Genomic DNA, 27,872 nt, shown 5'->3' on the forward strand with positions numbered 1-27,872 from the left:
TAAACCACTCTGACAGTGGTAGCTCTGTGAGGAGAATAGGAGTCTCCTATCACCTGTCAGCGCCCTTCAGAAACTACACATCCCAGGATTGTTTGGGGGAAGCCATGATGGTTTAAAGTGGAATAATAGTAGAAGAAATGTCTGGTTTGAATGTGGCCTGCATTCCAGCAGGCTCTTCTTAAGTTGTGATCTGGGTTTTAAGAAGACATTTGGCAGCACAACCATCTGTTCAATGCCCTATTGTTGCTCAGTATCAGGGAGGATGACCCTAGAATCAGTCTTTGCATGGAAGTGATGACTATAAGCTTGTATATGTATAGAAATCTAGTGATTTCTGCTGGAGAAAAAAACCTACATATCTGGAAGAGGAGGTAATTAATTCTCCATTATTTTTTTATCATTTTAATTGCTTTTTTTCTTTTTGAAGATCACCCTGGGAATATGATGAAGGGCAGTATAAAAATAATAAATAATCCAACCATTTTCCTTAAACGGATTATTGATCTGTGTAAGTGAACTTGGCAGGATTTTGAACAGTGGATTAAAATCCCTTTCTTTTCTGCTGGGTATATCTTGTACCCGTGGAGTGCAGCAGAAGCAAGGTTATTCCTGGAATAAGGGAAAAACCAAAACACTGCAGTAATATGTATATTTATTCATATTAATTGCACTGTCCATGTATACACAGTGTTATTAAAGGTCCCTGCCCCAAGTGGCATACAATTTAGAAAACAACACAACAAACAACAGAGGAAATGGAAGCAGGGCTAAAACAGGGCAAGAACAGTTGTACCTACTTAGGATTTGTTACCAAGTAGGTTACGTGGATTAGAGGGTTGTGCCAAAGAGTTCACGGGAAAATGTATTGATGTACTGAATATATTGCTCTTTCCATCCTCAAGGATCAATCGACTGAAATCCAAACATAAAATGTTCTGTAAAAATTCTACTGAAACAAATAAAACAGAGCAGGTTTTAACCCTGCACCAGTCTCTCTCTGTCTCTTTCTCTCCCTAGCCCCTCAAAACCGAGTTCATATAAAAGGTCTTACAAGGCTCCTGAAAGATGCTTTGGCTTTGATGAGTCTCAAATGGGGGATGAAGCATGTATCTGGGGGTCATCTGCCAACTCAGAATACTTCTAGCCCTACGGGCAAGATTTGTGCATATAGACCAGACCTGGACCATCTGGGGTTTGCCTGTCATTCATTCATTTCCCTTTGTGTGAGTGGCAAGGGGGGGAGAGGGGAGGAGGACTAGATGCAGCTTTTGCAGGCTTGCGATTAAAACAGAGTCTCACCAGTGGATCAGCTGCTGCATTGGAAATAAATCAAGGAAAGGTATTTCTCTCCTGTATTCCTTCTGTTTGCTATGTGACTGCAACTAAGAATGCTAGCGGGCTGCTTCCAGTCCCTGAGACCAAGCCCTTTTCTTTCTGTGCTGTGAGATAACAAGAATCTTCCCTCTCCCCTTTTCCTTCTCCCCCCCCCCCAGCTACGAAGATTTCTACCTCTCCTGCTCACTCAGCCATGGGGGCAAGGAGCTCTGCACCCCCCTGCAAACCCGAAAAGCTCATGTGTACAAGTACCTCTTCCATCTCATCGTCTGGGACCAGCAGTAAGGCACCACCCCACTTTTCTCCTCTCTCTGTGTTGGGATGGGTATAAAGGGAAAGGAGCTGAAGAGGGAAACTCTCATCGCTTTGTAATGTCAGGTGATGAAAGAGGTGGGTGAAAAATAACATTTTTGTTCCAGGTGTAGGGCCTTAGCTCAGTTGCTTTGCATGCAAAAGGTCCCGGTTTCAGTCACTGTCAGCTCCAGGTAGGGCTGGGAAAGGCTCACTTTCAAAACCTCAGGGAGCCGCTGCCAGTCAATGTAGACGATCATGAGTCAGATAGAATGAATGGTCTGACTCGATATAAGGCAGCTTCCTATGTTTCCTAACTTCCTAGGTCCCAGGCTATGGTCTGAAGGCACATGAGGCCAGCACCCTGCTGAAGCTAAGCAGGGTCAGGTCTGGTCAGTGCCTGGATGGGAGACCTCTTCGGAACCATATGTAAGCCTCCTTGGGTTTCAATCATGAAAAGAACGGCGGGGTATAAATGCAATAAATAAATAAACAAACTTGCAGATATATTCAGTTCTGCTTCTGGCATGTGGAGAAAAGTTGAGGAGAGGACTGAGAGGAGAGAGAAATATTTCCGGCTCAGTATTCCATGGGGATCAAAGAGCTGGGCAAAAGGGAATTCATGCATTCTAGTGGCGTGTCAAGAGCTGCTGGATCTCTGTGAGGCTCTCCCTTGTAGCAAACTACTGTACTGCAGGTGGTCACCTTTGCACTTTCAGGCCCTAGATTGACTCCACCCACCCAGGCTAGCCATTGGGTTCTTCTGGGAAGGATGGCGTATGAAGGGATTTCTGTTGCAGCTAGGCCTTGCTTGAGCAACATGGTCTTCCTCAGCTCTAGAGTGTTCCTGTAGCCTTGGTGGTGATTTAGTCCTGACTTGCTCCTGCTTTGTCCCTCAGTCTTAACTTAGGAATACAGCAAGCTGCCTTATACTGAGTCAGACCATTCATTTATCTAGCTCAGTATTGCCTACGCTGACTGGAAGCAGCTGTCCATGGTTTTAGGCAGGGGATGTTCCTACCCCAATCTGGAGACCCTGGGGACTGAACCTGCAACCTTCTGCATGCAAAGCAGATACTTTATCACTGAGCTATGGCCCTTTAGGTTCTGTCTCACTCCTTCATTCTACTTGCTTGCATTCCTTTGGTCCTGACTGCTTTGTCCCTGTTTCTGGTTCCCAGCTCCTGGCTCACCTCTGACTGCTGACCATAGCCCCGTTCTGATGTTATACATAGACATGGGCTTCAATCTGCTGCTTGAGTGGGAGTTGAGAACTTTTGAAAAGCTTGTCTAAATGAATGTAAATTGTAGTACATATAATCTGTTCTCTTGGACCAGGCTGCTTATGCAGAAACATAATGTGCAAATTGTCTGCAGAAGGTTTCCAACAAACATTGGTTCTTCCTAGGTTTCCCCCTGTTATCAGTATTGGTTCCTTCTAAATTGGCTTTTCCCCTGTTGCTTTCAGCTTTCATGCATTGCTATTGTTTCAGGGCTGTGTGTGTTAGGGCCTCAGAGCAGAAGAAGGCCATAGAAAGGACATTTGGGCAATTGCAGCACAGCCTTTTGGGTCACCTAGGGGTAGTGATGGCCTTCACTTGTTGATAAGGGGAACAGAACCAAAACCAAAAACTTCCCAATACTTCAAGGAAAAGAGAAGGAGTGGCTGATGAAACGAAAGTGGGACTAGTGCTTGTCCAGGTTTGGGGTGGGAGATGTTAGCTTTCCTTCAGGCAGTAAAAAGACAGGAGAGGAGATGGTGTAAGGTTGACCAGCAGGACATCTACGCTGCTGTTCCTGCTGGGCGAGTGTCATCCCAGGACTGGGTGGAGCCAATAAAGTGCTGCTTGTCTTCTAACACAGCATAAGGTGTTTTTTCCATGGAGGAATATTGGTGGGCTCCCTTGTGCCTCTGTGGGATTGACCGAGCATCTACCCTTTACTTTTACAAGGGATTTTATCTGTAGCTAACTGGAAATCTTATAGTTTCCCATCTCTCCTTCTACCTAGCATTTATTTCATTGTATGTTTGGTTTGTGGTGTGTAGTTGCCGTAGGTTTGCTCATATTATTGATGATACGGATAGGGTGCCACCAGGTTATTAGATTTCGCTGTCCTTGGAGAGGGTACCTTGGCTGCCACTGGGAAATCAGGTGGAGAAGGGGAAGAGCTAGCCAGCTTGTATAACAAGCACAAGATGTCTGTTATATCTTCATGCTATGTTATTGACTATGGCTTCAGTTACATGCACATGTAACAAAATGTGCGAGTGCACATGCATTCAGAACTGGGATCTGTTTGGAGAATCATTGCTTATGAAGCGACTAAGTAAAAGCAAAACAAAGAGTTGTATTCAACATAGCACTAAGTGGATTGTTCTGTGCAAGGATTTCTCTTAATGCAACAGATTGATCCCCTCTCTCCTCCCCCTGTGTGCCTCCTAAATCTGTTCTGGGGATTCCCTGAACCCGCTAGAACACATTTAGGGACAATGCAAAGCACATGAGTGGGGAGGAGAGGGGAGGATATCCTATTGTGCTAGCACAATATTTTAGTTATACTGCCCATAAAAAACAAAAAAGTCTACCTTCATCAGATTTCAGACTGATTTAGGGCCAAATGACACATTGCACACAAATGCATCGAATAGTAGCTTGACACTCCCTAATTATTTTTAAAATGGTAAATCTGCTTTGGATGATCGAGAGCTAAGAAATGGCATAGGGGGAAGGGGGTGATTATTCTATTCTTTATCTATCATTTCTCTGCTTTACATCAGCCCTTGCCCCTACCCACAAGGGTTCCAGATGTATTTCACATGAGCCCTATGGGGAGGAGGTCACTTGCAGGGTGATGGTGAAGGAGGAAGTGGACATATAGTGACCAGGATGTCTTACACTCTCCCTGTTCCCCACTCAAAATGAACCCTTCCTGAAGCAGATTTCCTGTGTGTGTCTTTAAAGGCAGACAATATTTCAAGTATTCTTGAATTGCCTTTTTACCCCCCCCCCAAAAAAGGCATCTAAAGCAGGAACGGGAAACCTGCAGCCCTCCAGATGTGGTTGGACTCCCTACTCCCATCAATCCTAGCCAGCATGGTCAATGGTCATGGATGATAGGAGATGATGTCCAGGAACATCTGGAGGGTCAGAGGTTCCTCAGCACTACTCTGAAGTAATATACATATGATAAAATAGTCCAAGTGCCATATCCTCAAAAGTGAAACAAGTATCCCTAAAAAGCATGCAGCAGCTACCAGCAGTAAAGCAGAGCTACTATTCCATATGTTTCTGTTTAAAGTGTAGTTTGACCTTCACATTTATCATGGCAGTTTTTCCACCATGTACCTCCTGGCAAACCTTATAATGTATGAAGAGCTGAGAAGCATGCCTGAAAACACAACAAAGGGACAAGCATCAGGCACATGTCAGGGAGCCATGACTGTCTGTGGCTTCCTGGCACATGTCCACTGGGTCTTCTTCAGTCGTTATGGTGCTTCATGGGGAGACAGATAGTGGAAACGTGGCCAACTTGTCCAGTACATAAAGTATGGCTGGTCCCATACTGTTTTTGTGACTCTACAAAATAAGCTCTGTATGCCTGGACAATTCCTTCCCATGAGCAGAAGTCTGAACCTGAGAACCAGGCAAATAACTTCCGATGGGTGTTGGATTGCAAAGGAGGAGGGGGGGGTCTCCTCTCCTAATCCTGTGTTTTGTTGGCATATGCTGTCTAGTCACTGAAGGGGAGGGGAAGGGAATTCAATCCTAAAAATAGCCTGGGCAGCAGGATGGCTGCTTCCCCCTCCTGAGGTCCAGTAATGCTTGGCATTTTTACGAGGCCTGCAGGAGGACGTGGGGGTGGGAAATAGATAATTTTAGAAGCTGCTTTCCCTGCCCGGAGAGGCACAGCGAAGCAGCATGGAGAGTGTTGCCTAAATGTTGCTTGGTGTGAGTGCTTTATTCAGTTAACTAAGATGGAATAAACCCCAGGGTGGGACAACCTGAATGAGGAGCCCACCATGTAGCTGTTATCCACAGCTCTCAGCTAGCTGCAAGAAAGGCTTTCAGGCATAAGTGATTGTACAGCACCCTTGGACTGTCCCTGTGTGGGTATAAGGCTGCATTGATCTTGGCACACTCTTCAGCTTTGCTAATACTACAAGATCAGCTCCAGGTCTGGCTGGTGGGTCTTCCTGTTAAAATGGCTGTATAGAACGGGGAAACCCCCTTAGACAAGGTTAGTGTATGTGTGCCTCCCTCTACTCCTCCCAGACAGCCGGGAAAGCTCCAGATGGAAATGTGCAATGCAGGACAGTTGCACTCCCTCTTGCAACTGGAGATGTCCTTGCAGAGCTTCATCTGAATCTGGTCTTGCTGGAGTTGATCTCCAATTCCTGTTTTTTTTAAGCCACAGCCCAGTCCTGGAGCATATGAAGTATTAATAAAGTATTTCTGAATACGTGAAGTGTCATTCATCAGCGCTGAGTAATGCACATGTCAGTTATTAGAGGGAAGGGCTTCTAAAAAAGAAGGTGTTATTTTCTTAATCTTTATACAGGACTTTAGGTACTTTACAAAGGGTGCTAGTAGTTGGTGATGATCAAAGTATGACTTCCAGACCGAGATGGTCTCGGGGAAGGAGAGCATCCAGCTGAGGAAGAGGGAAACGATCCCTTAGAAGGGACCCATTCCTTGGGGGATGAGCAGCTATCCTCTCGTGCCGAGGATATATCTCCAGGGGGTGGAGGGATCCTTGTAGTGGGTGATTCGATCATTAGGAACATAGACAGTGGGGTGTGTGATGGGCGTGTAGACCGCAAGGTGTTTTGCCTGCCTGGTGCGAAGGTTGCGGATATCGCCCGTCGTTTAGATAGTTTGGTAGACAGTGCTGGGAAGGAGTCAGTGGTCGTGGTGCACGTTGGCACCAACGACATGGGGAAATGCAGCCGTGAGGTCCTGGAAGCAAAATTTAGGTTGCTAGGTAGGATGCTGAAAGCCAGGACCTCCAAGGTGGCTTTCTCTGAAATGCTACCGGTTCCACGCGCAGGACCAGCCAGACAGGCCCAGTTTCGCAGTCTCAATGCGTGGATGAGACGATGGTGTCGGGTGGAAGGGTTCGGATTTGTTAGGCACTGGGGAACATTTTGGGACAAGCCGGGCCTGTACAAAAGGGACGGGCTCCACTTGAACCAGAATGGAACCAGACTGCTGGCACTTAAAATTAAAAAGGTAGCAGAGCAGCTTTTAAACTGACTGAGGGGGGAAGTCCGACAGGAGCTGAGAAAGGTCCGGTTCGGAATAAACCTCCCCCCTGGGATAAAAACCAAAGAAATGATGAAATTTTAAAAGGGGTAGGCCTAGAAGTAGGCATTGTGAGAGCAGGGGCACAGGATATAAATTCAGAAGAGCAAAATTACCACAGGCCTAACCACAAGTGCCAAAGACACTTGAAGAGAGACACTGCTTACAAGTGCCTGTACGCTAATGCTAGGAGCCTCCGAACCAAGATGGGAGAACTGGAGTGCTTGGTCTTAGAGAAGAGCATTGATATAGTGAGCATAACCGAGACCTGGTGGAATGGAGAAAACCAGTGGGATACGGTTATCCCTGGATATAAACTATATCGGAAGGACAGGGAAGGACGTATTGGTGGCGGAGTCGCTCTATACGTGAAAGAAGGCATTGAATCCAGCAAGCTCGAAACCCCAAAAGAGGCAGACTCCTCCACAGAATCGTTGTGGGTGGTGATACCATGCCCCAGGAGGGACTTAATACTGGGAACGATCTATCATCCCCCTGATCAAAATGCTCAGGGAGACCTTGAGATGAGATATGAAATTGAGGAAGCATCCAAAGTAGGAAATGTGGTAGTAATGGGTGACTTCAACTACCCGGACATAGACTGGCTGCATATGTGTTCCAGTCATGACAAAGAAGCAAAGTTTCTAGATATTCTAAATGACTGTTCCCTTGACCAGTTGGTCATGGAACCGACCAGAGGGACGGCAACCCTGGACTTAATCCTCAGTGGGGACCGGGACCTGGTGCGAGATGTAAGTGTTGTTGAACCGATTGGGAGCAGTGACCACAGTGCTATTAAATTAAACATACATGTAACTGGCCAATTGCCAAGAAAATCCAACACGGTCACATTTGACTTCAAAAGAGGAAACTTCACAAAAATGAGGGGATTGGTAAAAAGAAAGCTGAAAAACAAAGTCCAGAGGGTCACATCACTCGAAAATGCTTGGAAGTTGTTTAAAAACATTATATTAGAAGCTCAACTGGAGTGCATACCGCAGATCAGAAAAGGTACCGCCAGGGCCAAGAAGATCCCAGCATGGTTAACGAGCAAAGTCAAGGAAGCTCTTAGAGGCAAAAAGTCTTCCTTCAGAAAATGGAAGTCTTGTCCGAATGAAGAAAATAAAAAAGAACGCAAACTCTGGCAAAAGAAATGCAAGAAGACAATAAGGGATGCTAAAAAAGAATTTGAGGAGCACATTGCTAAGAACATAAAAACCAACAACAAAAAATTCTATAAATACATTCAAAGCAGGAGACCATCTAGGGAGACAATTGGACCCTTGGATGATAAGGGAGTCAAAGGTGTACTAAAGAACGATAAGGAGATTGCAGAGAAGCTAAATGAATTCTTTGCATCTGTCTTCACAGTGGAAGATATAGGGCAGATCCCTGAACCTGAACTAACATTTGCAGGAAGGGATTCTGAGGAACTAAGACAAATAGTGGTAACGAGAGAGGAAGTTCTAAGCTTAATGGACAATATAAAAACTGACAAATCACCGGGCCCGGATGGCATCCACCCAAGAGTTCTCAAAGAACTCAAAGGTGAAATTGCTGATCTGCTAACTAAAATATGTAACTTGTCCCTCGGGTCCTCCTCCGTGCCTGAGGACTGGAAAGTGGCAAATGTAACACCAATCTTCAAAAAGGGATCCAGAGGGGATCCTGGAAATTACAGGCCAGTTAGCTTAACTTCTGTCCCTGGAAAACTGGTAGAAAGTATTATTAAAGCTAGATTAACCAAGCACATAGAAGAACAAGCCTTGCTGAAGCAGAGCCAGCATGGCTTCTGCAAGGGAAAGTCCTGTCTCAGTAACCTATTAGAATTCTTTGAGAGTGTCAACAAGCATATAGATAGAGGTGATCCAGTGGACATAGTGTACTTAGACTTTCAAAAAGCGTTTGACAAGGTACCTCACCAAAGGCTTCTGAGGAAGCTTAGCAGTCATGGAATAAGAGGAGAGGTCCTCTTGTGGATAAGGAATTGGTTAAGAAGCAGAAAGCAGAGAGTAGGAATAAACAGACAGTTCTCCCAATGGAGGGCTGTAGAAAGTGGAGTCCCTCAAAGATCGGTATTGGGACCTGTACTTTTCAACTTGTTCATTAATGACCTAGAATTAGGAGTGAGCAGTGAAGTGGCCAAGTTTGCTGACGACACTAAATTGTTCAGGGTTGTTAAAACAAAAAGGGATTGCGAAGAGCTCCAAAAAGACCTCTCCAAACTGAGTGAATGGGCGGAAAAATGGCAAATGCAATTCAATATAAACAAGTGTAAAATTATGCATATTGGAGCAAAAAATCTGAATTTCACATATACGCTCATGGGGTCTGAACTGGCGGTGACCGACCAGGAGCGAGACCTCGGGGTTGTAGTGGACAGCACGATGAAAATGTCGACCCAGTGTGCGGCAGCTATGAAAAAGGCAAATTCCATGCTAGCAATAATTAGGAAAGGTATTGAAAATAAAACAGCCGATATCATAATGCCATTGTATAAATCTATGGTGCGGCCGCATTTGGAATACTGTGTACAGTTCTGGTCGCCTCATCTCAAAAAGGATATTATAGAGTTGGAAAAGGTTCAGAAGAGGGCAACCAGAATAATCAAGGGGATGGAGCGACTCCCTTACGAGGAAAGGTTGCAGCATTTGGGGCTTTTTAGTTTAGAGAAAAGGCGGGTCAGAGGAGACATGATAGAAGTGTATAAAATTATGCATGGCATTGAGAAAGTGGATAGAGAAAAGTTCTTCTCCCTCTCTCATAATACTAGAACTCGTGGACATTCAAAGAAGCTGAATGTTGGAAGATACAGGACAGACAAAAGGAAGTACTTCTTTACTCAGCGCATAGTTAAACTATGGAATTTGCTCCCACAAGATGCAGTAATGGCCACCAGCTTGGACGGCTTTAAAAGAAGATTAGACAAATTCATGGAGGACAGGGCTATCAATGGCTACTAGCCATGATGGCTGTGCTCTGCCACCCTAGTCAGAGGTAGCATGCTTCTGAAAACCAGTTGCCGGAAGCCTCAGGAGGGGAGAGTGTTCTTGCACTCGGGTCCTGCTTGTGGGCTTCCCCCAGGCACCTGGTTGGCCACTGTGAGAACAGGATGCTGGACTAGATGGGCCACTGGCCTGATCCAGCAGGCTCTTCTTATGTTCTTATGTTCTTATGTTCTTAGACACGCTTGAGTCCCAATATCTCTCATTCTAAAAATGACAAGCCAGTGTGTTTCAGTAGCCAAATGCTTAGTTCTTTTTAACTGGGTCAGATTGGTTCAATCCCTGTTCAGCCATAGGCTTAACTGAGTGGTCTGGATCAAGTTCCTGTCTTGCAGTTATTTATTTGTAAAACAAAAATAGTGATCTGTGTTGGGAGGACAAATAAGGGATCCTTCACTTTAAAGGTTTTGCACTTTATGATGAACTACAACAGCCTTCTTCAACCTGGGGTAGCCTCCAGACGTTTTGGACTACAATTCCCATCCGCCTCATTTGGGGCTGATGGGAGTCATAGTCCAAAATATCTGGAGGGCTCACCAGGCTGGGGAAGGCTGAACTAGAATATTAGGGTGGGTGAGCATGAAGGACAGTTCCCATGTTTGCTTCAGCAGCTATGTAGTGAAGCCGCTGTTAAACTGTTTATATAGAGCTCCCTAAATAGGCAATGAATTACAGTTATGAATTCTTGCTGGCTCAAGTACCTGCCCTTCCCCCAAAACACTTACCTGTATATTTAATAGGTAATAGTTTATCTTGAACTCTGTTTCATTAGAGGTTTGTAAGCAGAGGCTGAATGGCCATCCATCAGAGATGCTGTAGGCAGGAAATTTCCTGCATGGACAGTGATTTGGACTAGATGACCTTTATGGTCCCTTTCAACTTTATGGTTTCATGCAATGTCTAAAGAGGAAAGTCTGTACTGTAATACAGAACATGTTCATGGCAGGCTTGGTATGCAGTTCTCTTTCTATGACTAAACTACTGCTTCTCTGTTTCCTGATCATTGCGTTCTTTGGCTGGTATTCAGTGCTGGTTCTACTTATGAGTAGAATAAGCAGAGGGTGGCTAGCAAACAAATGAGAAATCAAAAAGAGGAGGTCAAAGACCAAGATGCTGGAAAATGGGAACTTCTATTTTTGATAAAACCCAACGCGTTTCAGCCTGTTATCTACAGGCCTTCATCAGGGGATAATAGCTTGTAAGATTATAAGACAAGCAAATCGCTTTCTGTACTGTACCAACGCGTTGGGTTTTATCAAAAATAAAAGTTCCCATTTTCCAGCATCTTGGTCTTTGACCTCCTCTTTTTGATTTCTACTTATGAGTAGACCTATTTAAGTTAATAGACATGACTAACGTCATTAATTTCAATGGGTCTACTCTGAGTTGGATTTAGTTGAGCACAACCCTTAGTACTTTTTTCTTTTGTACCTCTGAGCTTTATGAAGGGAAGTCCTGGGCTCTGTATCTTTTTTTCTGTTTCCTTTGTTCTATGTGAAGGACCAGCCTACTTCTTTCTCTTGCCAGAAGTGACTTGAGCCAGAGGCTTATGTGTCATGCAGTGCATTTTTCTTCTTTCCATTGCTGTGTAGCAGGGGTTCAGATGCTGAACATTAGAGCAGTGATAGTCTTTCAGCATGACCTATTTCTACTTTGGCTGCTGCTACAGTCTGAAGCTTTTCCAGAAATCGACTTTCTTTAGCAAAATAATACAAGCTTGAGTAGTGAGTGTGTAGTGTATGTCCTGGATTGGTATCCTACTTTTTTCTACATTTTTGTGGGCTGAAATAAATGAAATGCAGAAATGCAAAATATAGGGTAAGTCACAACAGTGAAGAGAAAAATTAAGAGATAGAGGAGAGAGAGCAACAGAATGGTTCATCACAGCCAAAGCCTGCAGGGCAGGCTGTGCTCCTGGTCTGAGCAGGCCCTCTGCAAAGTGCCCCCCCTCCTATGTCAGTGGGCTCCGCTGGTGTCACAGGCCTATCCACTGGGGGCTGCCATTTTAATATCTCACAAATGCCCTAGAGAGTTTCTACATCAGGGCATTATGGGAAATAAAAAGGGAGGCTCCCCCAGACCAATGGACTGGACCTATTTCAAAGAGCTTGTTGAAAGGGCCCCCAGAGCAGATGCCAATGTTGGGCCCTGCTGGAGTGTTAGGGCCCTGCCAGCTGCATGAGGATACCATAAACCAATATTGATGTATTTTAATTGATTTTAATGTTTTTGTGATTTTTATTGTGTACAATTTTATTATGTATGGGTTTGATTTTATTGTGAGCTGCCCTGAGTGCCCTATTATAGGGTAGAAGGGTGGGATAGAAATATTTTAAATAAATAAATGTTGATACTGGGCCTCCTAAAGGACATAACTACACTGCAGATTTAAACAGGTTTAATAGTTATTTTCTTTCCCCTGGCCACCTTGGGGATTTTCAGCACCCTCATCAAACAGTGCCCCAGGGTTGTTTGGGGAAATCATGATAGTCAAACTTGTATAGAATCAATATTCCATGGGATGCTCAGAACACTTGTTGGACATAACCCATTGCAATCCAGTTGTGTGGTGTCTTCAAACTGTGCTACATGAGTAACATGTTCCCACTATGGACTTCCTCATTATAATTCAGTTCCTTGAGGTGTTACTTATTCTTTGAAATCCAAATTACGAAAATAAGTCTTGATGGCTTCAGACTGGGCCTGGCACCCCTACAGCTATAGAATTATGGGAGTGGAAGCAGGCTTTGTTATGGGTGATTGGATTCTAGGTGCAAAAGAGTCTTGTGGCATCTTAAAGAGATACAGTGTAACATCTATAGAAGTGTTCTTTCTCTCATATGTATGTGTGTGTGCACTCATTTGGATCCAGTTCTGAGAAGTGATTTATTGTATTTGTCATATATTTGAATGATTTGCATTTCTTGTGATTGGCTCTTGAATGCAAATGAGGGAGGGGAAGGGGAGGAAAGAAACACAAACTCAAAGCTAGCAGAACTACATTATCTTCCTAGAGGGCGAGACAAGGACATATGGGGTCACTGCAATAGCAGGTGTTGGATTTAGATCCAGGAGACTCTGACTGAGCTGTGGAGGTGCTATTGGCCTTTGTCACTGTCATTCAGTGTCTGCTGAAGACAAGTGCGATGGAAATCAGTTACTTATCTCTCAGGATTGCTTTGAATGGTGAATGACATACTCATTTTAGAAGACTTTGCATACTGAAAGTGCTACAGCACAGCTTTTGCTAACCTGATGCCCTCCAGATGTTTTGGACTACAACTCCAAAAGCCTCCAGCCAGGACATGTCCAAAACATCTGGAGGGCTCCAGGTTGGTGAAGGCTGTGTTATAGTGTAAGTCTAATAGACCACTGTGTCTTAGAGGGAAATGGGTGTCAAGCTGTCATTCTAGCTGATTTGCTGTTACTTCTTCCAGGATCTGCTTCCCAGTTCAAGTGAATCGCCTTCCACGAGAGACTCTTCTGACAGCCACGCTCTATGCCATTCCTGTCCCACCTCCTGGGAGCTCTTCAGAGACAAACAAGCAACGTCGTGTCCCAGAGGCTTTAGGCTGGGTCACCACCCCACTCTTCAACTTTCGGCAGTACGTGTGTCTGCTCCTCTTGCTTCTGTGTGGGAGAATAGCTCAGCAGAGGATAAACAATGTAGCTTTCCAGGACATCTGTTTGGGATACATTCCAGGGGAAGAGTCTGTGTCAGCCTGTTGTGTCAAATGCAAAAGAGTCTTGTGGCACCTTAAAGACTAACAGATTGATTGTGGCACAAGCTTTTGTGGACGAGAGCCCACTTTATCATGGAGTGTTGTCCTCAGATGACAAAGACATATGTATACACATCCAGATACATTGATATTCGTGGAAAAAAATGTAAATGGTGAGGCCAAAAGGCTGTGAAGTGCACAGATGCAATCTGACATTTCTGTGGAGGCACAAAATGAGCACAGTAGCCATTCAACAGCTGCAGTAACTGACAAAAGCACAGCCTTCCTATTCAGTTTTGTTATATGCCAATTTCACATCTGTAATGCAAGAGCAAACTTTGGTCTTATATGAATCTTCAGTGAACAGAATCAAACTAACAGATTGTATAGAGTTGTTGGCCTTTACATGCTTGACACTTAAGGTCGTTCTGTTTATAATAGTCCCTGGAAGAAAAAGACAGCTGCTCAGAAAAGCAGGCCAGCAGAGGCTCTGGAGTGATCATGTGAGCAGGATCATATGGTTGCCACAGAGATGGAAATGCCAGAGCTGACCCTTCCTAATATGTAGTGTGAGGTCCTGGTAGGGGCAATTCAGGGTTCACATAAAGGATTTTTTTTTAGACTTTGTCTCCTACTTGGTTATATATGCATGAATATGAAGAATTAAGCTTCATCAGCTTTGAATGAAAATTCTCTCTTCCGTTCAGCCCTATGATGGCTCTGAGTATCTGATCTGCATTTTAAAAAAAGCTGCCAGCTTCAAACTCCTTCCAGACTGTGGTATTGTTGCTGAGGAGCAGACCTGTGGCAACAGAAAACAATCCCAATGTTCTGTGCGGTTGTTTGCTTTTTTAATTGGTTTCTTCTGGCACTGCTTTTGCTAAGTGGATATTCTTAATTACTACTGGAACTTGAATCTGGTATTAATGCATCTTCTCATCTATCTTTTTTTGTGTGGGTACAGGGTCCTGACCTGTGGACGGAAGCTCCTGGGTTTGTGGCCAGCAACTCAAGACCCCTCTAGTACCAGATCAAGTGCTCCCAACTTCAACCAGCCTGACAGTGTTATTTTGCAGGTGAGTCTCCTGATTGGGCTCAGTGATGTTGAGAGTTGTCACACAGAGACAACCATAATGGACTTCATTTGGGGGATCCAGCTGGTCTCAGAAAGTTTTGGCTTAAGCTCTAATTCCAGTATGCACTGAACTTGGTCTTGAGTCAGAGCTTTAGTGATTTATGGATGTTTGCAGCCAACAGCAAAATAATTGGGACTACCATTAGTCCCTTACGGCCTCTTATAGGATTGTTTAAAATGCAAAAACAATATATAATCCTTTTAAAATATTCCTAAAATGGTGTGAATATGGAGGAGGGAAGCTTGCCTTATTAACTGTGATGTAATGGACACTTTAACAATTGGTAATTGCTGCTGGGGGGATAAATCACTCTCACTAGCTGATAATGAGATAAATTGCTTTTTCTCTGTAACAACAGCTGCACTAGCTATTGTGAATGACATTTGGATCCCCTGCTATAACTACTATTTGTTGCATATTAGTTGTACATATAGTTTTAATAAATTAAACTGAGCTTGTTTGATAACACCATTCTCTGGAAAAGCTTGGGTTTCTGCTTTGATTGATCCAAAATGTAGTAGGGAAGTATCTGGAGTTGATCTCTTGTAAAACTTGGGATAGGAAGAGATCTTATCAGACTAAGCTAGTAGTTAGATGGGAATATATAAGATTGTCTCCTTATGGACTCTAATCTAAGAATATTTATGCCACAATAATTTTTTCAGTCTTTAAGGGGCTACTGGTCTTTTTGTTGTGAATGTATGGAGGAAAAAGTGACTGAAAGGTAAGGTTGTAGAAGCCTGATTTTACATAGTCTAAGGCTGCAATCCTAACAATGTCTACTCAGAAGTAAGTCCTATTGAATTCAATGGGGCTTACTTCCAGGTAAGTGGGGTTAAGATTGCATCCTGATACTGTTCCTTTAGGCAGCTCTGTCTCTATGGGCCTTGGCGCCCTAAAGCATTCAGATTCTTGTGCTAATAAGTGTCACAAATGAATGTTCTTATGATCCCAACCACTTGCCTGCATAACCACAGGAAAATTGGTACTTTTTTCCTTTCTTTCTTGGACTGATTGATTATATCTGCCTCTTCTCCAGGTCCGGTTTGTGTGTGTTGGCTTTTTTTCTCTCCTTTCTATCTCTCTTCTCCCCCACCCTCTGCACTTGCTAATAACTTGTTGGCTTTGAAACTAGATGGCAGGACCCCAAACCTGCTGTTTAGGGTGTGGACAGAAGGAATGGAAGGAGAGGCTAATGTTGCTAAAATAGAGACTTGGCTAGGGGAGGGAGCTGAATCCAGCTGGGCTGGGTTTGGAGAGATTCTTCCCTGGGTCATATGTGCACAATTCTCCTTTCCTGCTGATGTGAAGTGAGAAGGAGGATTATTTTTGAGCATCTGACCCAGGCCCTGCTGGAGTCTCCCTTACTTCCCTTCCGTCTCTTCCCTTCCTTTCTGCTGAAGTTCTCTGACCTGGTTGTGTGGTACTAATTTGTTTGGCATGCAGCCAAGTGACTGGGTTTTTTTCCCAAAGCCACTTATAAATCCATCAAGGTTTGCTTGTTTATTTATTTTATTTTTTGAAAGCCAAAGCTGTTGCCGGTAATCTCCTAAACACGGCTGTTGCAAGGAACCTGCATTTGAGTGCATGATGTATGTTGCTAATAGGGACTTTACATCCTTTCCCATTTGGGCCACAGTGGTTGTGACTTTCTAAGGCTGGAGAAGCTTGAGCTCTTCATTTTCCATCCTTCCTCTTGAAAGAGTCGAAGGAAATGTCTTGTTACCTCATTTGTGTCTCCAATCCCTGATACACCATAGATTTATATATTGCTTTCCCAAGTGTCTTGAGGTCACTGTAGATAGTTGCCATCCCAAAGTACTGATAGTTAACACCACATACTTCTGGGTGCTCTATAGTGTGAACCATCCTTCCTCCACTTACTTACATAACATTTATATAGCGCTTCCAAGTGATCATTGTGCTTTCATATTCAATTTCTAGTTGTAATCCTTAGAAGAATCCTATAAGGTAAGTCAGTGTATTAATCCCCCTGAGACTGAGGCTGACAGAAAAAAGCTTGCCTTAGGCTACCTCAGCCTTTCCCAACCAGTGTGCCTTCAGATGTTGTTGGACCACAACTCCCATCAGCCTCAGCTAGCATTGCCAATGGTCAGGGAGATGGGCGTTGTAGTCCAACAACGTCTGGAGGCACACTGGTTGGGAAAGGCTGGGCTACCTAATGAGTTTATGAAAGAGGCAAGACTCAAACCGGGGACGTTGTGATTTGTAGCCCACTCTCTTAACCACTATGCTGCACTAGCTTTCTACATCTCCATGCCCTTCTTGATCCAGTAAGATAGGCTTTTGTTTTAAGTGGTAGAAAGCATATGTTTTATGTGTGTTCCTACAGGTGCTATTCCTGTCAAGTTGCTAATTCAGACATGGGGAATCCGTGGCCCTCCAGTTGTTAGACTGCAACTTCCATCCTCCCCAGCTGTGTTGGCTGGGTCTGTTGGGTGCTGGAGTCCAGCAATGTATGGAGGGCACAGGTTCTGCATCCCAAATCTAAATTTCTGTGCTATCTGTTTAAAACAAGCCAGGTTTGATGCATGCCTTTTGGAGGCTCTTAGTATCTCATGGCATTCAACAGATGCTGGAAGGTAGAGCAACAGGATCAGTTGTGCATTTGTGGTCAGCCCCCAAATGAATGGTAGAGTAAGGTTGGCATCTACCTTGGAGCCCCCACGATTGCCCTAATGATCAATGGGTGATGTATTCATTTCTTTTGTCCATGGTGCGGTCTGGGTTATTGGGCCAATGATGAGTGCTGAATTCAAAGCCGATCATTCAGAGTCCAGACTGAACCTGGCACACCAGTACTCAGTCGCTTTTGGAAGTTTTGTGATGGTGTGGTGAGTCACAATTTGAGCACATGCTGTGTAGTGGAACAGCCAGATGATTCAGTATTTGCCACTTCCCAGTGACCTGGGTGTGACCAGGCTAAAGGCTGTGTGATTTGGCCTTAAACCCTGGTCAGGTTCCTCTTCCTGGTCTACTCTTGGGTCTTCTTACCCAGAAAGTAGCCCTATGAAGTGTATGTGTGGCAGCTTGGTTTCATAGCATTCCTGTAGCTTTTCTCCAGCCCCAAACACTTTTGGACCTCTTTGTTGCAGGCACGTTATTTAGGGCTTTGAGGAAAACCCTATGGAAGGAAAAGCATGTGGGAACTGGAAGATCATGAAAGCCCTAACAGTCTGGTCTGCACCAGAAGAAATGGAAGGAGAGAACATACTGCTTTCGTTATAATAAAAAATATGACTACACAAACGTATTTGTAATGTCTTGGTTGGTCGGTAGGTCTGTCCATTCCACAGATGTGTGTAAGGGATGGAGGGTGAAATGTGACTCATTAATGTGTCTGCTCTTTCCTACTTCTGTGCAATGTGTCATATTCTGTGTAATGTCTGCACTGGCACTTAGTCATAGGAATAATAGGGTGCTCAGGTACAGGACATCTTTTCAGGCTACTTTTGTGAGCTGAAGTAGGATAAGACATTCCCAGTACCAATCTGCCCTTCCAGGATGGCAGTAAGTATGTGTTTAAAAGGTCATTCTTATCTCTGTACCTTTCACAGATTGACTTCCCCAGTTCAGCATTTGAAGTCAAGTTTACCCGCCCACCGGCAGCAGCTTTCAGTCCCCAGTACAACTTTAACAGCCTCTCCGAAGGAGACCAGTGGAAGCTGAAGGAGGTGATGCAGAAGGAATCACTCTATTGGTGAGAGGCTGAAGAGTGTGCATGGGCCCTTAGTTGTACTAGGGGCACCAACACTCAGAGGAGGAGATTCTTAGTCACGGACCCCTTCTGATGATCTTGAATTTGAGCATCTCGGAGGGAAAGGTGGGGGGAGGAGGAGGAGGACGTGTAACTTAAAGTGATAAAATGTAAGGAGCAGATCTTCTCACCTTTAGACTTTTTGATGTCCTCTTGTTCCACTCCCATTTCGTTGGCTGTAGAGCAGGGCCTGTATTTTGGGTTGTTAACCCTTGACATAAAAACAACCTGTCTCCTGGCTTGGGGGTGGAGCTACAGGATAGGAACCCAGTGTTCTTAGGTGAGTCTCAGGATGGAGCAAAATCCATTCAGTTGTTTATCTGAAACAATTTTTTAAAAAGGCTAAAGCAGGTAGTGGGTGGTGAGGAATGTCGATTCTCTTTCCTATTGGCCTTAAAAGGAGCATGTAATCAACCCAAGCCATCCTTTTTTCCAGACAGTTAGCAAGTCATCCCTAAACTCAGTGATAAATGACATGCTTTGCATGTGCAAGTTTTTGGGCTCAGTCCCTAGTATACTGTTACTCAGGCAACAGGTTTGGGGAAGATGCTCTGTCTGAGACCTCTGGAGAGCTGCATCACACTGGGCCATATGTAGTATGAAAGGCTCCGTGTAAATTAGCTTTGCATGTTCATAGGCAATATCTCATGGGCAGGTATTGCCCTGGACCAATGTCCTCTTACTGTTGCATCATTCCAAATTACAGCTGTTTTGTTTACATTTTCCATGTCTGATTGTTGCAGCAAAAATGAGTCTTGTGACACCTTAAAGACTAACACATGAATTCTAGTGCAAGCATAAGTGAACTACAGCCCAAGCGTTACCCTGACTTGCTGGTACAGATACACATGGTTGAAGGGGAGGGTGTTGTAAACAACGAGGTCAGTGGAAAATGAAATGCAGAAATTACAAAAAGTGATAATTACATTTTTAACAGTAGCCATTCACAAAACTGTCAGTGATAACACATAAATCCTGATGCTAGATTTTGTGAATGGCCACTGATGCCAGGATGTCAATGCTATTGCCAAAAACTGTTTTGTGAATAGCCACTGTTAATACTGATATTGATAATTACCCTTTTTTGCATTGAATCTCCTTTTGATCTTGCCGTTTGCAACCACTCCTCTCAACCATGTGTATATACACCTGTAACTCAGGAACAGTTCGGGCATCTGATGAAGTGAACTGTAGTTCACAAAAGGTTATGCCATAATAAATTCATTAACTTTTTAACATGCCACGTTACTTACATTGGCTGGCTGGTTTACTGAAACAAATCTCAGGAGTGACACTTGTCTGGTTTCATAAAATGTTTTGTGCAGATGAGGACTGTACTGTTATAGAATGGTTTAGTAGTCTTCCTTCAGAGCATCATGTAACCTAGGCTTATAAGAAGTCTCTTGACACTGGCTTCCTGTTGTGTTGTTTGTCACTAAAGGCCAGTGTGTCTTTCTGAGTGGAAAAGCCAAACACGGCCAGTTAGATTATATTTGTGTGGTCTGTGCTTTCCTTACCGTAGTACACCAACAAATCATTGGGATTTTTAGGGCCTAATCCTTGTGCATGACACTTGGTGGGCTGGTAACATTAGCACACAGGAGCTTGCATAGAGCGGGCTACAGAGTTGTTTTTAAGGGGTTCAAGGTTTTCATTGCCCCTTTTTGGAGTTCCATCAGTGTGTACCATCTTTTTATCCACTGAGTTCACTGGCAGGAGTGATTTGGAGAGAGGCAGCTGCTTTCCCTAAAAATGGCAGTACAAGGAAGTATTTTTCCAGTTGGCTCTCACTCATATCCAAGGCAGCTGGCTAACTCTTCTTGATCTTCTGTCGTCTTCCAACCATAAATAGGCAGGATCAGGTGATGTCACCTGCACATGTGGCTATCAGTGCTAGTTTCCCCAAGAGATTGTTGTACATCAGATTGGACCAGGAAGGGAGGGAGGTAATCCTGCTTTTTTCAAGAGTGAATTTTGGACTATTATCTTGCTAATGGACTCTGGTCTTTCACCAGCTGAACATGTTCCCTCCATGCAGGGAAAATGATTGCATGGATATGATGCTTTCCAGAGTAATGTAAGCAAAACAGTACAGGAACTTGTCAAGCGTGCCATTTAAAATCTAACGGTAGGAGAGGAGAAGTGGGGAAAGGTAACAGGGTTTCAGTCAGGGATGGGGAACCTTTAGCTGGACTACAACTCTCATCATCCCTGACCATTGGCTATGCTGGCTGGGGTTCATAGAAGTGGAAATCCAACCACATCTGGAGGGCCAAAGTTTCACCGCCCTTGGTTTAGGGGATAAAATGGTTCCCCAGGCTGGACCCCTCTGCTTTTATGCCCTTCCTTTAATGTAATTGCTCTTGTTGCTATATACATTATGTCTGTCTTGCATCTTGTATAGGCTTCTTACCTCCTGTGCTTGCCTCTCTGCCCTTTTCCTCACTTTCCAAGGCCAGGGCTCAAAGTACACTCTGCTTCATCTGTTCTGTGATCATGCCCAGGCATGCAACCTTCATCCAAACCTGTTTAGCATATGCTTTGCTGCTAGCAACATACTTTATGGCTACTGACTGCCATGCTGGGTACTGAGACAATCAGCTTTGTCATCTATTTCCTCCCTAAATAGTCTTCTACTGGCAGAGAGGTGCTTGTGATCTAAATACAAATAAGAATGGAGGAGATGCTCGCACTAAGAGGCAAACATCTGAATCTAAGGATAGTTACTTCCTTGTTCCTATGAAACTTGATGAAAAAGTTGTGAAGGATTAAGGTCAAGGAAATACTGTAGATAAGGACAGATTTCCTATGTTTCTGCTATCAAAGACTTCCTGTGCAGCTTTGGACAAGCTCTTTAGTTTCTACTTCATAATCTGTTCAAGGGGGCATTCTGCCCCACAGTTTATTCTGTTTTAACAAAGTTTTGTATAATTGACCTGAAAAGGGCTCCCCAGACAGTTTACAACAATTTAAAACCATTAAAAACCATTGAACATTAAAACACAAGTATAAAACAACTAAAGAATGAGTCTGCAACAGGAAAGATCATCATTGTCAATCAAGTTTATTTATATGCCACTTTTCCAAACTCTACTCAAAGTGGCTCACAAGAATAGGAAATAAAATCATCAATATACATCCAGTACAGCAAAACTGCATGGAGTTGTAAACATATCAAAAGCTTCATAATGTAGTATTTAGCAAGCCAGTTTTCATAATGTACTAGTATTTATTTATTTATTACGTTTATATCCCTCCTTTCTTTCATCATAGAACCCAAGGCAACATATATGTGGTTCCCAAGAGGTCTCTCATCCAGGCACTGACCAGACCCAGACCAGTAGCCTCATGTGCCTTCAGACCACATTTAGCAAGCCAAACAACCATTACAATTAAATTTTTGAAAAACCTATGGTACCTTATGAAAAACCTTTCACAAAAAAAAACAATTATTACTATCCAGATTTAGCTAACAAGCCTTTCACTAATCCAAATTACTAAGAGATCAGTAGGAGAAACTAATCAATATCAAAATATTACAGTTTACACCAATTACATCCAAAGTCTATAAAAAGCAGCAACATTTCAGTTGGGCAGCAGAAATCAGAGGTACTGATGTCTGCTGTCGTTATATTCCTTCAAGTTGATTACGACTTATGGCAACCCTATGAATCAGTGACCTCCAACAGCATCTGTCATGAACCACCCTGTTCAGACCTTGTAAGTTCAGGTCTGTGGCTTCCTTGATGGAATCAATCCATCTCTTGTTTGGCCTTCCTCCTTTTCTACTCCCTTCTGTTTTTCCCAGCATTATCGTCTTTTCTCGTGAATCATGTCTTCTCATTATGTGTCCAAAGTATGATAACCTCAGTTTCATCATTTTAGCTTCTAGTGACAGTTCTGGTTTAATTTGATCTAACACCCAATTATTTGTCTTTTTTGCAGTCCATGGTATGCGCAAAGCTCTCCTCCAACATGAGTTGATTTTTCTCTTATCTGCTTTTTTCACTGTCCAACTTTCACATCCATACATAGAAATCGGGAATACCATGGTCTGAATGATCCTGACTTTAGTGTTCTTTGCATTTGAGGACCTTTTCTAGTGCTCTCATAGCTGCCCTCCCCAGTCCTAGCCTTCTTCTGATTTCTTGACTATTATCTCCATTTTGGTTAATGACTGTGCTGAGGTATTGATAAACCTTGACAAGTTCAATGTCCTCATTGTCAACTTTAAAGTTATGTCTGTCTAGTTCAAGATTAAAACTAAAAGCTTGGTGGAATAGAATTGCCTTAGCTGCCTAAATGAAAACAAAGGAGAGGCCAATTTTGACCTCCCTTGAGAGGGAGTTCATAAATGAGGTTCTGCCACCAAAAAAGTCCCATCTTATGTCCCACCAACTACATCTCTCTTGTGGCAGTATATGGAGAAGGTCTTCTGAAGATGCCCACAATTGATGGGCAGTCATGTGAGAGTAGACGGACCTTCAAATATCATGGTCCCAGGCTCTTTAGGGCTTTATACCAGCACCTTGAATTGAACATTATAGGGTAGCAGGGTTGTATTTCTGGCTTGACATGAACACTCTACTCATGACAATACTTCTAACATGTAAACTACTATGGAGTAAGGTAGTCTATGTCCAAAGAAGTTTATCTGCCACCAGTGGTAAAGATCCAGCACTTTGTATAGAATTGGCTTAGCACTGGAATAATGTTACCACCACTTCTGATAACTCCTGTGAGGATACTGCCCACAAACGCAGCATCTGATCAGTAGTCTTGCTACTCTTGCTACTCTTTGTCAAGTGGAGTCCTAGCTCCCCTCATTTACTTCTCCAGAAGGGTATGCATCATTAGTGGTGATCTCCTGATGTAGCCAGAGTTATTTGTGCACATACAAGAGAATAACTAGGCTTCAAGACTGCCTGGATGCCATCATACTAGGCTTGGAAGCCTTGCTCTTTATGCCAAAGTGTATGTGGGAAGACTGTGGCTTCTTCATTGTGAGGGAAGAGCATTCTTCACATGTTCAGTGACACCTTGTTTTATGATTACGTCCCACATTCCAGAACTCAGCCCTACCACTAAAAAGTGATTCTGGGTCTAAATACATACATAATCCCTCTTGACTATATTAGCCTAAAAATACTAAGGTGTTCAGAATCTCTGGAGTGGCAAAGCACTTTCACTTAATGGTCCCATTGGGACTTTGGAAGATAGCAAAAGAGCTGAAGCTCTGTTCTGGAGAGCCTCTCAGTGTCTGTGTGCTCTTGGATGGGAGCAGAGCTTGGAAAAGTTACTTTTTTGAACTACAAATCCCATCAGCCCCAGCCAGCACATGTAGTAATAAAATTCTCTTCTGCAGAGCGATTCTCTTCTGCACAGCGCGCATCTGTGCCTTCTGTTGCCTGCCAAATAGCCTGCAGGGCTGGAGAATATAATGCAGTGGAAGGAAAGCAGTTTGGCTCTAGGGTTACTATCAAAGAGGAGATCTGTTCAATGTGACTGCCATGGGTGGGCAGGTAGGCAGCCTATTCATGGCCTAGCAAACCATGTAGACTTCCGAGTACGGTTGCCAGGTCGGAACCATCCAAAAACCTGAGAAAATGGGGGCGGGCCCTAGTGACGTCACGGGGCGGGCCCTAGTGACGTTGTTAAACGTGATACATTGTATCAACCACATGGTATGGAGCATACCATTCAAAAAAAATTCTCTGATTGGACATTAAAATAGAAATCTTACCTAAAATAGGGTGTTCCTAGGTCCATCTGAAGTGACAAGGTCATTCTTTCTCACAAGCTTAGGGTGATGCAAAATGGAAATGGACTGCCTTCAAGTTGATCCCAGATAGGGTCTTCATGGTAAGCAGTATTCAGACAGAGGTGGTTTACTATTGCCTTCCTCTGAGTCTGAGAGGCAGTGACTGGCCCAAGGTCACCCAGGGAGCTTCATGGCTGTGTGGGGATTCGAACCCTGGTCTGCCAGGTCACAGTTCAATGCCTTTAGGGAATATTTAATCTCGCTTACTTGCTTCTGGCAAGAAGGGTTTACGTGCCCTCAGGCCAGGCCATTATTGGAAGAAAGGAGCCTAGTGTTGCAGAGATGTTAGATGGGAGCGCAGATGGATGCCCCTGAAGGCAGCAACTGTAAACATGCTTATTAAGGAACTAAGCCCCATAGAACTCAATAGGAGTTACTTCTGAGTAGATATGGTTGCAGCCATGTTAAATTAAACCAGAACTATCACTAAAAGCTAAAATGATGAAACTGAGGTTATCATACTTTGGACACATCATGAGAAGACGTGATTTACTAGAAAAGACAACAATGCTGGGAAACCCATCTGGCCGGTTGTCCAGTGGGTTGAGCTCTACTTTTATTACTCATCATTTATAAGCTGGGTATCTTGAAGAGAAGATTTCGCTTCGCTGTCAGATTTTATCATTTTGTCCCTCACGCCAAAATCTCATGTACTGAGAATGCTTCATGGCTATCTTGGCTTGTGCTCCTCTGTTGTAATCTGTGATTTTGCTGACAACAACAGCTGCAAAGTGTGTTTTTAATCTACATTTACTTAAGACATATGTTTGTTGTTCATTGGGTAAAGGCTAAACTGCTACATCAGACAATAATTTGCATTAATTAAATTATTTTGTAGAACCCAAACTTTCTTCTAGGCCTGTAGGAGTTTCATAGGCACTAATGCAGGGGCCTAGTGGGTAATCCAGCCCTGCACACAAGTATGCCACAATGCTGCTGGAGGAGCCCTGTTGGATCAGAGTAAAGGCCCTTCATATCAGAAGCTATATGCCTCTGTGTACCATTTGCTGGGAATCACAAGTGGAGACAGCGCTGCTGCACTCAGGTCCTGCTTGTGGGCTTCCCACAGGCATCTAGGTGGTCACTGTGCAAACAAGATGCTGGACTAAATGGGCCTTTGGCTGATCCAGCAGGGCTCTCCTTATGTTCTTCAAACCCAGCATCCTGTGTCCAACCCTGGCCAGTCAAACGCATCCTGTAAGCTCACAACCAGACAGCAAGGCGATAGACCAGGGGTTTCCAAACTCACCACCACCACTACTTGAACATTACTGAGGGTCTTGGCAGACCACTTAATGACTTTTTTGCCTGCTGAAGCAATTGTAATGCACTGTGCTAGATGCTGAATGGTTTTTAATTGAATCAAGATGAAACGTCTTGTAAAAGATTATACAAAATAATAATAATCTTTCATAAAAGATTATAAAAGATAATAATGCTTGGGAAAACAGCAGGGAGTAGAAAAAGAGGAAGGCCAAACAAAAAGAGGAAGGCCAAACAAGAGATGGATTGATTCCATCAAGGAAGCCACAGACCTGAACTTACAAGATGTGAACAGGGTGATTCATGACAGATGCTTTCGGAGGTCAGTGATTCATAGGGTCACCATAAGTCGTAGTCGACTTGGAGGCACAACACATAATACATGTTAATGGAATCATAAGCTACATGTATAGATTTTTTATGTCTGTTCGAAAAAAATGTGATAGATGAAATGTATAATATGCTCTTTTATTTACATATAACTTAACAAAAACCCTGCCTGTATGCTTTTATTATCAGAATCACTGGGACTTTTTATAGTGCATTCCTACCAAGATCCTGCTGTGCGTGCTTCTTTGATGTTCTGGACCTCGTCCTGGATATCTAATGAAAGATAAAAGCGGGCAGGCGCATAAGCTCTGAGGTTCTTCAGCCCCTCTCTCTCTCCAGCCTCTCTCTCTTTCTCTCTCTCTCTCCAGCCTCTCTCTCTTTCTCTCTCTCTCTCCAGCCTCTCTCTCTCTCTCTCTCTCTCTCTCTCTCCAGCCTCTCTCTCTTTCTCTCTCTCTCTCCAGCCTCTCTCTCTTTCTCTCTCTCTCTCCAGCCTCTCTCTCTTTCTCTCTCTCTCTCCAGCCTCTCTCTCCAGCCTCTCTCTCTTTCTCTCTCTCTCTCTCTCTCTCTCTCTCCAGCCTCTCTCTCTTTCTCTCTCTCTCTCTCTCTCCAGCCTCTCTCTCTTTCTCTCTCTCTCTCTCTCTCCAGCCTCTCTCTCTTTCTCTCTCTCTCTCTCTCTCCAGCCTCTCTCTCTTTCTCTCTCTCTCTCTCTCTCCAGCCTCTCTCTCTTTCTCTCTCTCTCTCTCTCTCCAGCCTCTCTCTCTTTCTCTCTCTCTCTCTCTCTCTCCAGCCTCTCTCTCTTTCTCTCTCTCTCTCTCTCTCCAGCCTCTCTCTCTTTCTCTCTCTCTCTCTCCAGCCTCTCTCTCTTTCTCTCTCTCTCTCTCTCCAGCCTCTCTCTCTTTCTCTCTCTCTCTCTCTCCAGCCTCTCTCTCTTTCTCTCTCTCTCTCTCTCCAGCCTCTCTCTCTTTCTCTCTCTCTCTCTCCAGCCTCTCTCTCTTTCTCTCTCTCTCTCTCTCCAGCCTCTCTCTCTTTCTCTCTCTCTCTCTCCAGCCTCTCTCTCTTTCTCTCTCTCTCTCTCCAGCCTCTCTCTCTCTCTCTCTTTCTCTCTCTCTCTCTCCAGCCTCTCTCTCTCTCTCTCTTTCTCTCTCTCTCTCTCCAGCCTCTCTCTCTTTCTCTCTCTCTCTCTCTCTCCAGCCTCTCTCTCTTTCTCTCTCTCTCTCTCCAGCCTCTCTCTCTTTCTCTCTCTCTCTCTCCAGCCTCTCTCTCTTTCTCTCTCTCTCTCTCCAGTCTCTCTCTCCAGCCTCTCTCTCTTTCTCTCTCTCTCTCTCCAGTCTCTCTCTCCAGCCTCTCTCTCTTTCTCTCTCTCTCTCTCCAGCCTCTCTCTCCAGCCTCTCTCTCTTTCTCTCTCTCTCTCTCCAGCCTCTCTCTCCAGCCTCTCTCTCTCTCTCTCCAGCCTCTCTCTCCAGCCTCTCTCTCTCTCTCTCCAGCCTCTCTCTCCAGCCTCTCTCTCTCTCTCTCTCTCTCCAGCCTCTCTCTCCAGCCTCTCTCTCTCTCTCTCTCTCTCCAGCCTCTCTCTCCAGCCTCTCTCTCTCTCTCTCTCTCTCCAGCCTCTCTCTCCAGCCTCTCTCTCTCTCTCTCTCTCTCCAGCCTCTCTCTCCAGCCTCTCTCTCTCTCTCTCTCTCCAGCCTCTCTCTCCAGCCTCTCTCTCTCTCTCTCTCCAGCCTCTCTCTCCAGCCTCTCTCTCTCTCTGTCTCCAGCCTCTCTCTCCAGCCTCTCTCTCTCTCTGTCTCCAGCCTCTCTCTCTCTCTGTCTCCAGCCTCTCTCTCCAGCCTCTCTCTCTCTCTGTCTCCAGCCTCTCTCTCTCTCTGTCTCCAGCCTCTCTCTCCAGCCT

The 27,872-nt window shown here is 44.2% G+C and overlaps 1 protein-coding gene across 3 annotated transcripts in view; it reads left to right on the forward strand.

Moving 5' to 3' along the window:
• PIK3C2B (phosphatidylinositol-4-phosphate 3-kinase catalytic subunit type 2 beta) overlaps positions 1 to 27,872 on the forward strand; it is a 127,400-nt gene that overhangs the window by 69,404 nt on the left and 30,124 nt on the right. For all 3 annotated transcript variants that reach the window (XM_061632210.1, XM_061632212.1, XM_061632211.1), the window contains 4 exons: positions 1,494 to 1,616; positions 13,372 to 13,539; positions 14,621 to 14,732; positions 18,371 to 18,513. In XM_061632210.1, coding sequence (XP_061488194.1) covers positions 1,494 to 1,616; positions 13,372 to 13,539; positions 14,621 to 14,732; positions 18,371 to 18,513 — 546 coding nt within the window. The remainder of the gene's footprint in view (positions 1 to 1,493; positions 1,617 to 13,371; positions 13,540 to 14,620; positions 14,733 to 18,370; positions 18,514 to 27,872) is intronic.

This window comes from Rhineura floridana, chromosome 6, assembly GCF_030035675.1.
Source record: "Rhineura floridana isolate rRhiFlo1 chromosome 6, rRhiFlo1.hap2, whole genome shotgun sequence".
Lineage (NCBI taxonomy): Eukaryota > Metazoa > Chordata > Lepidosauria > Squamata > Rhineuridae > Rhineura > Rhineura floridana.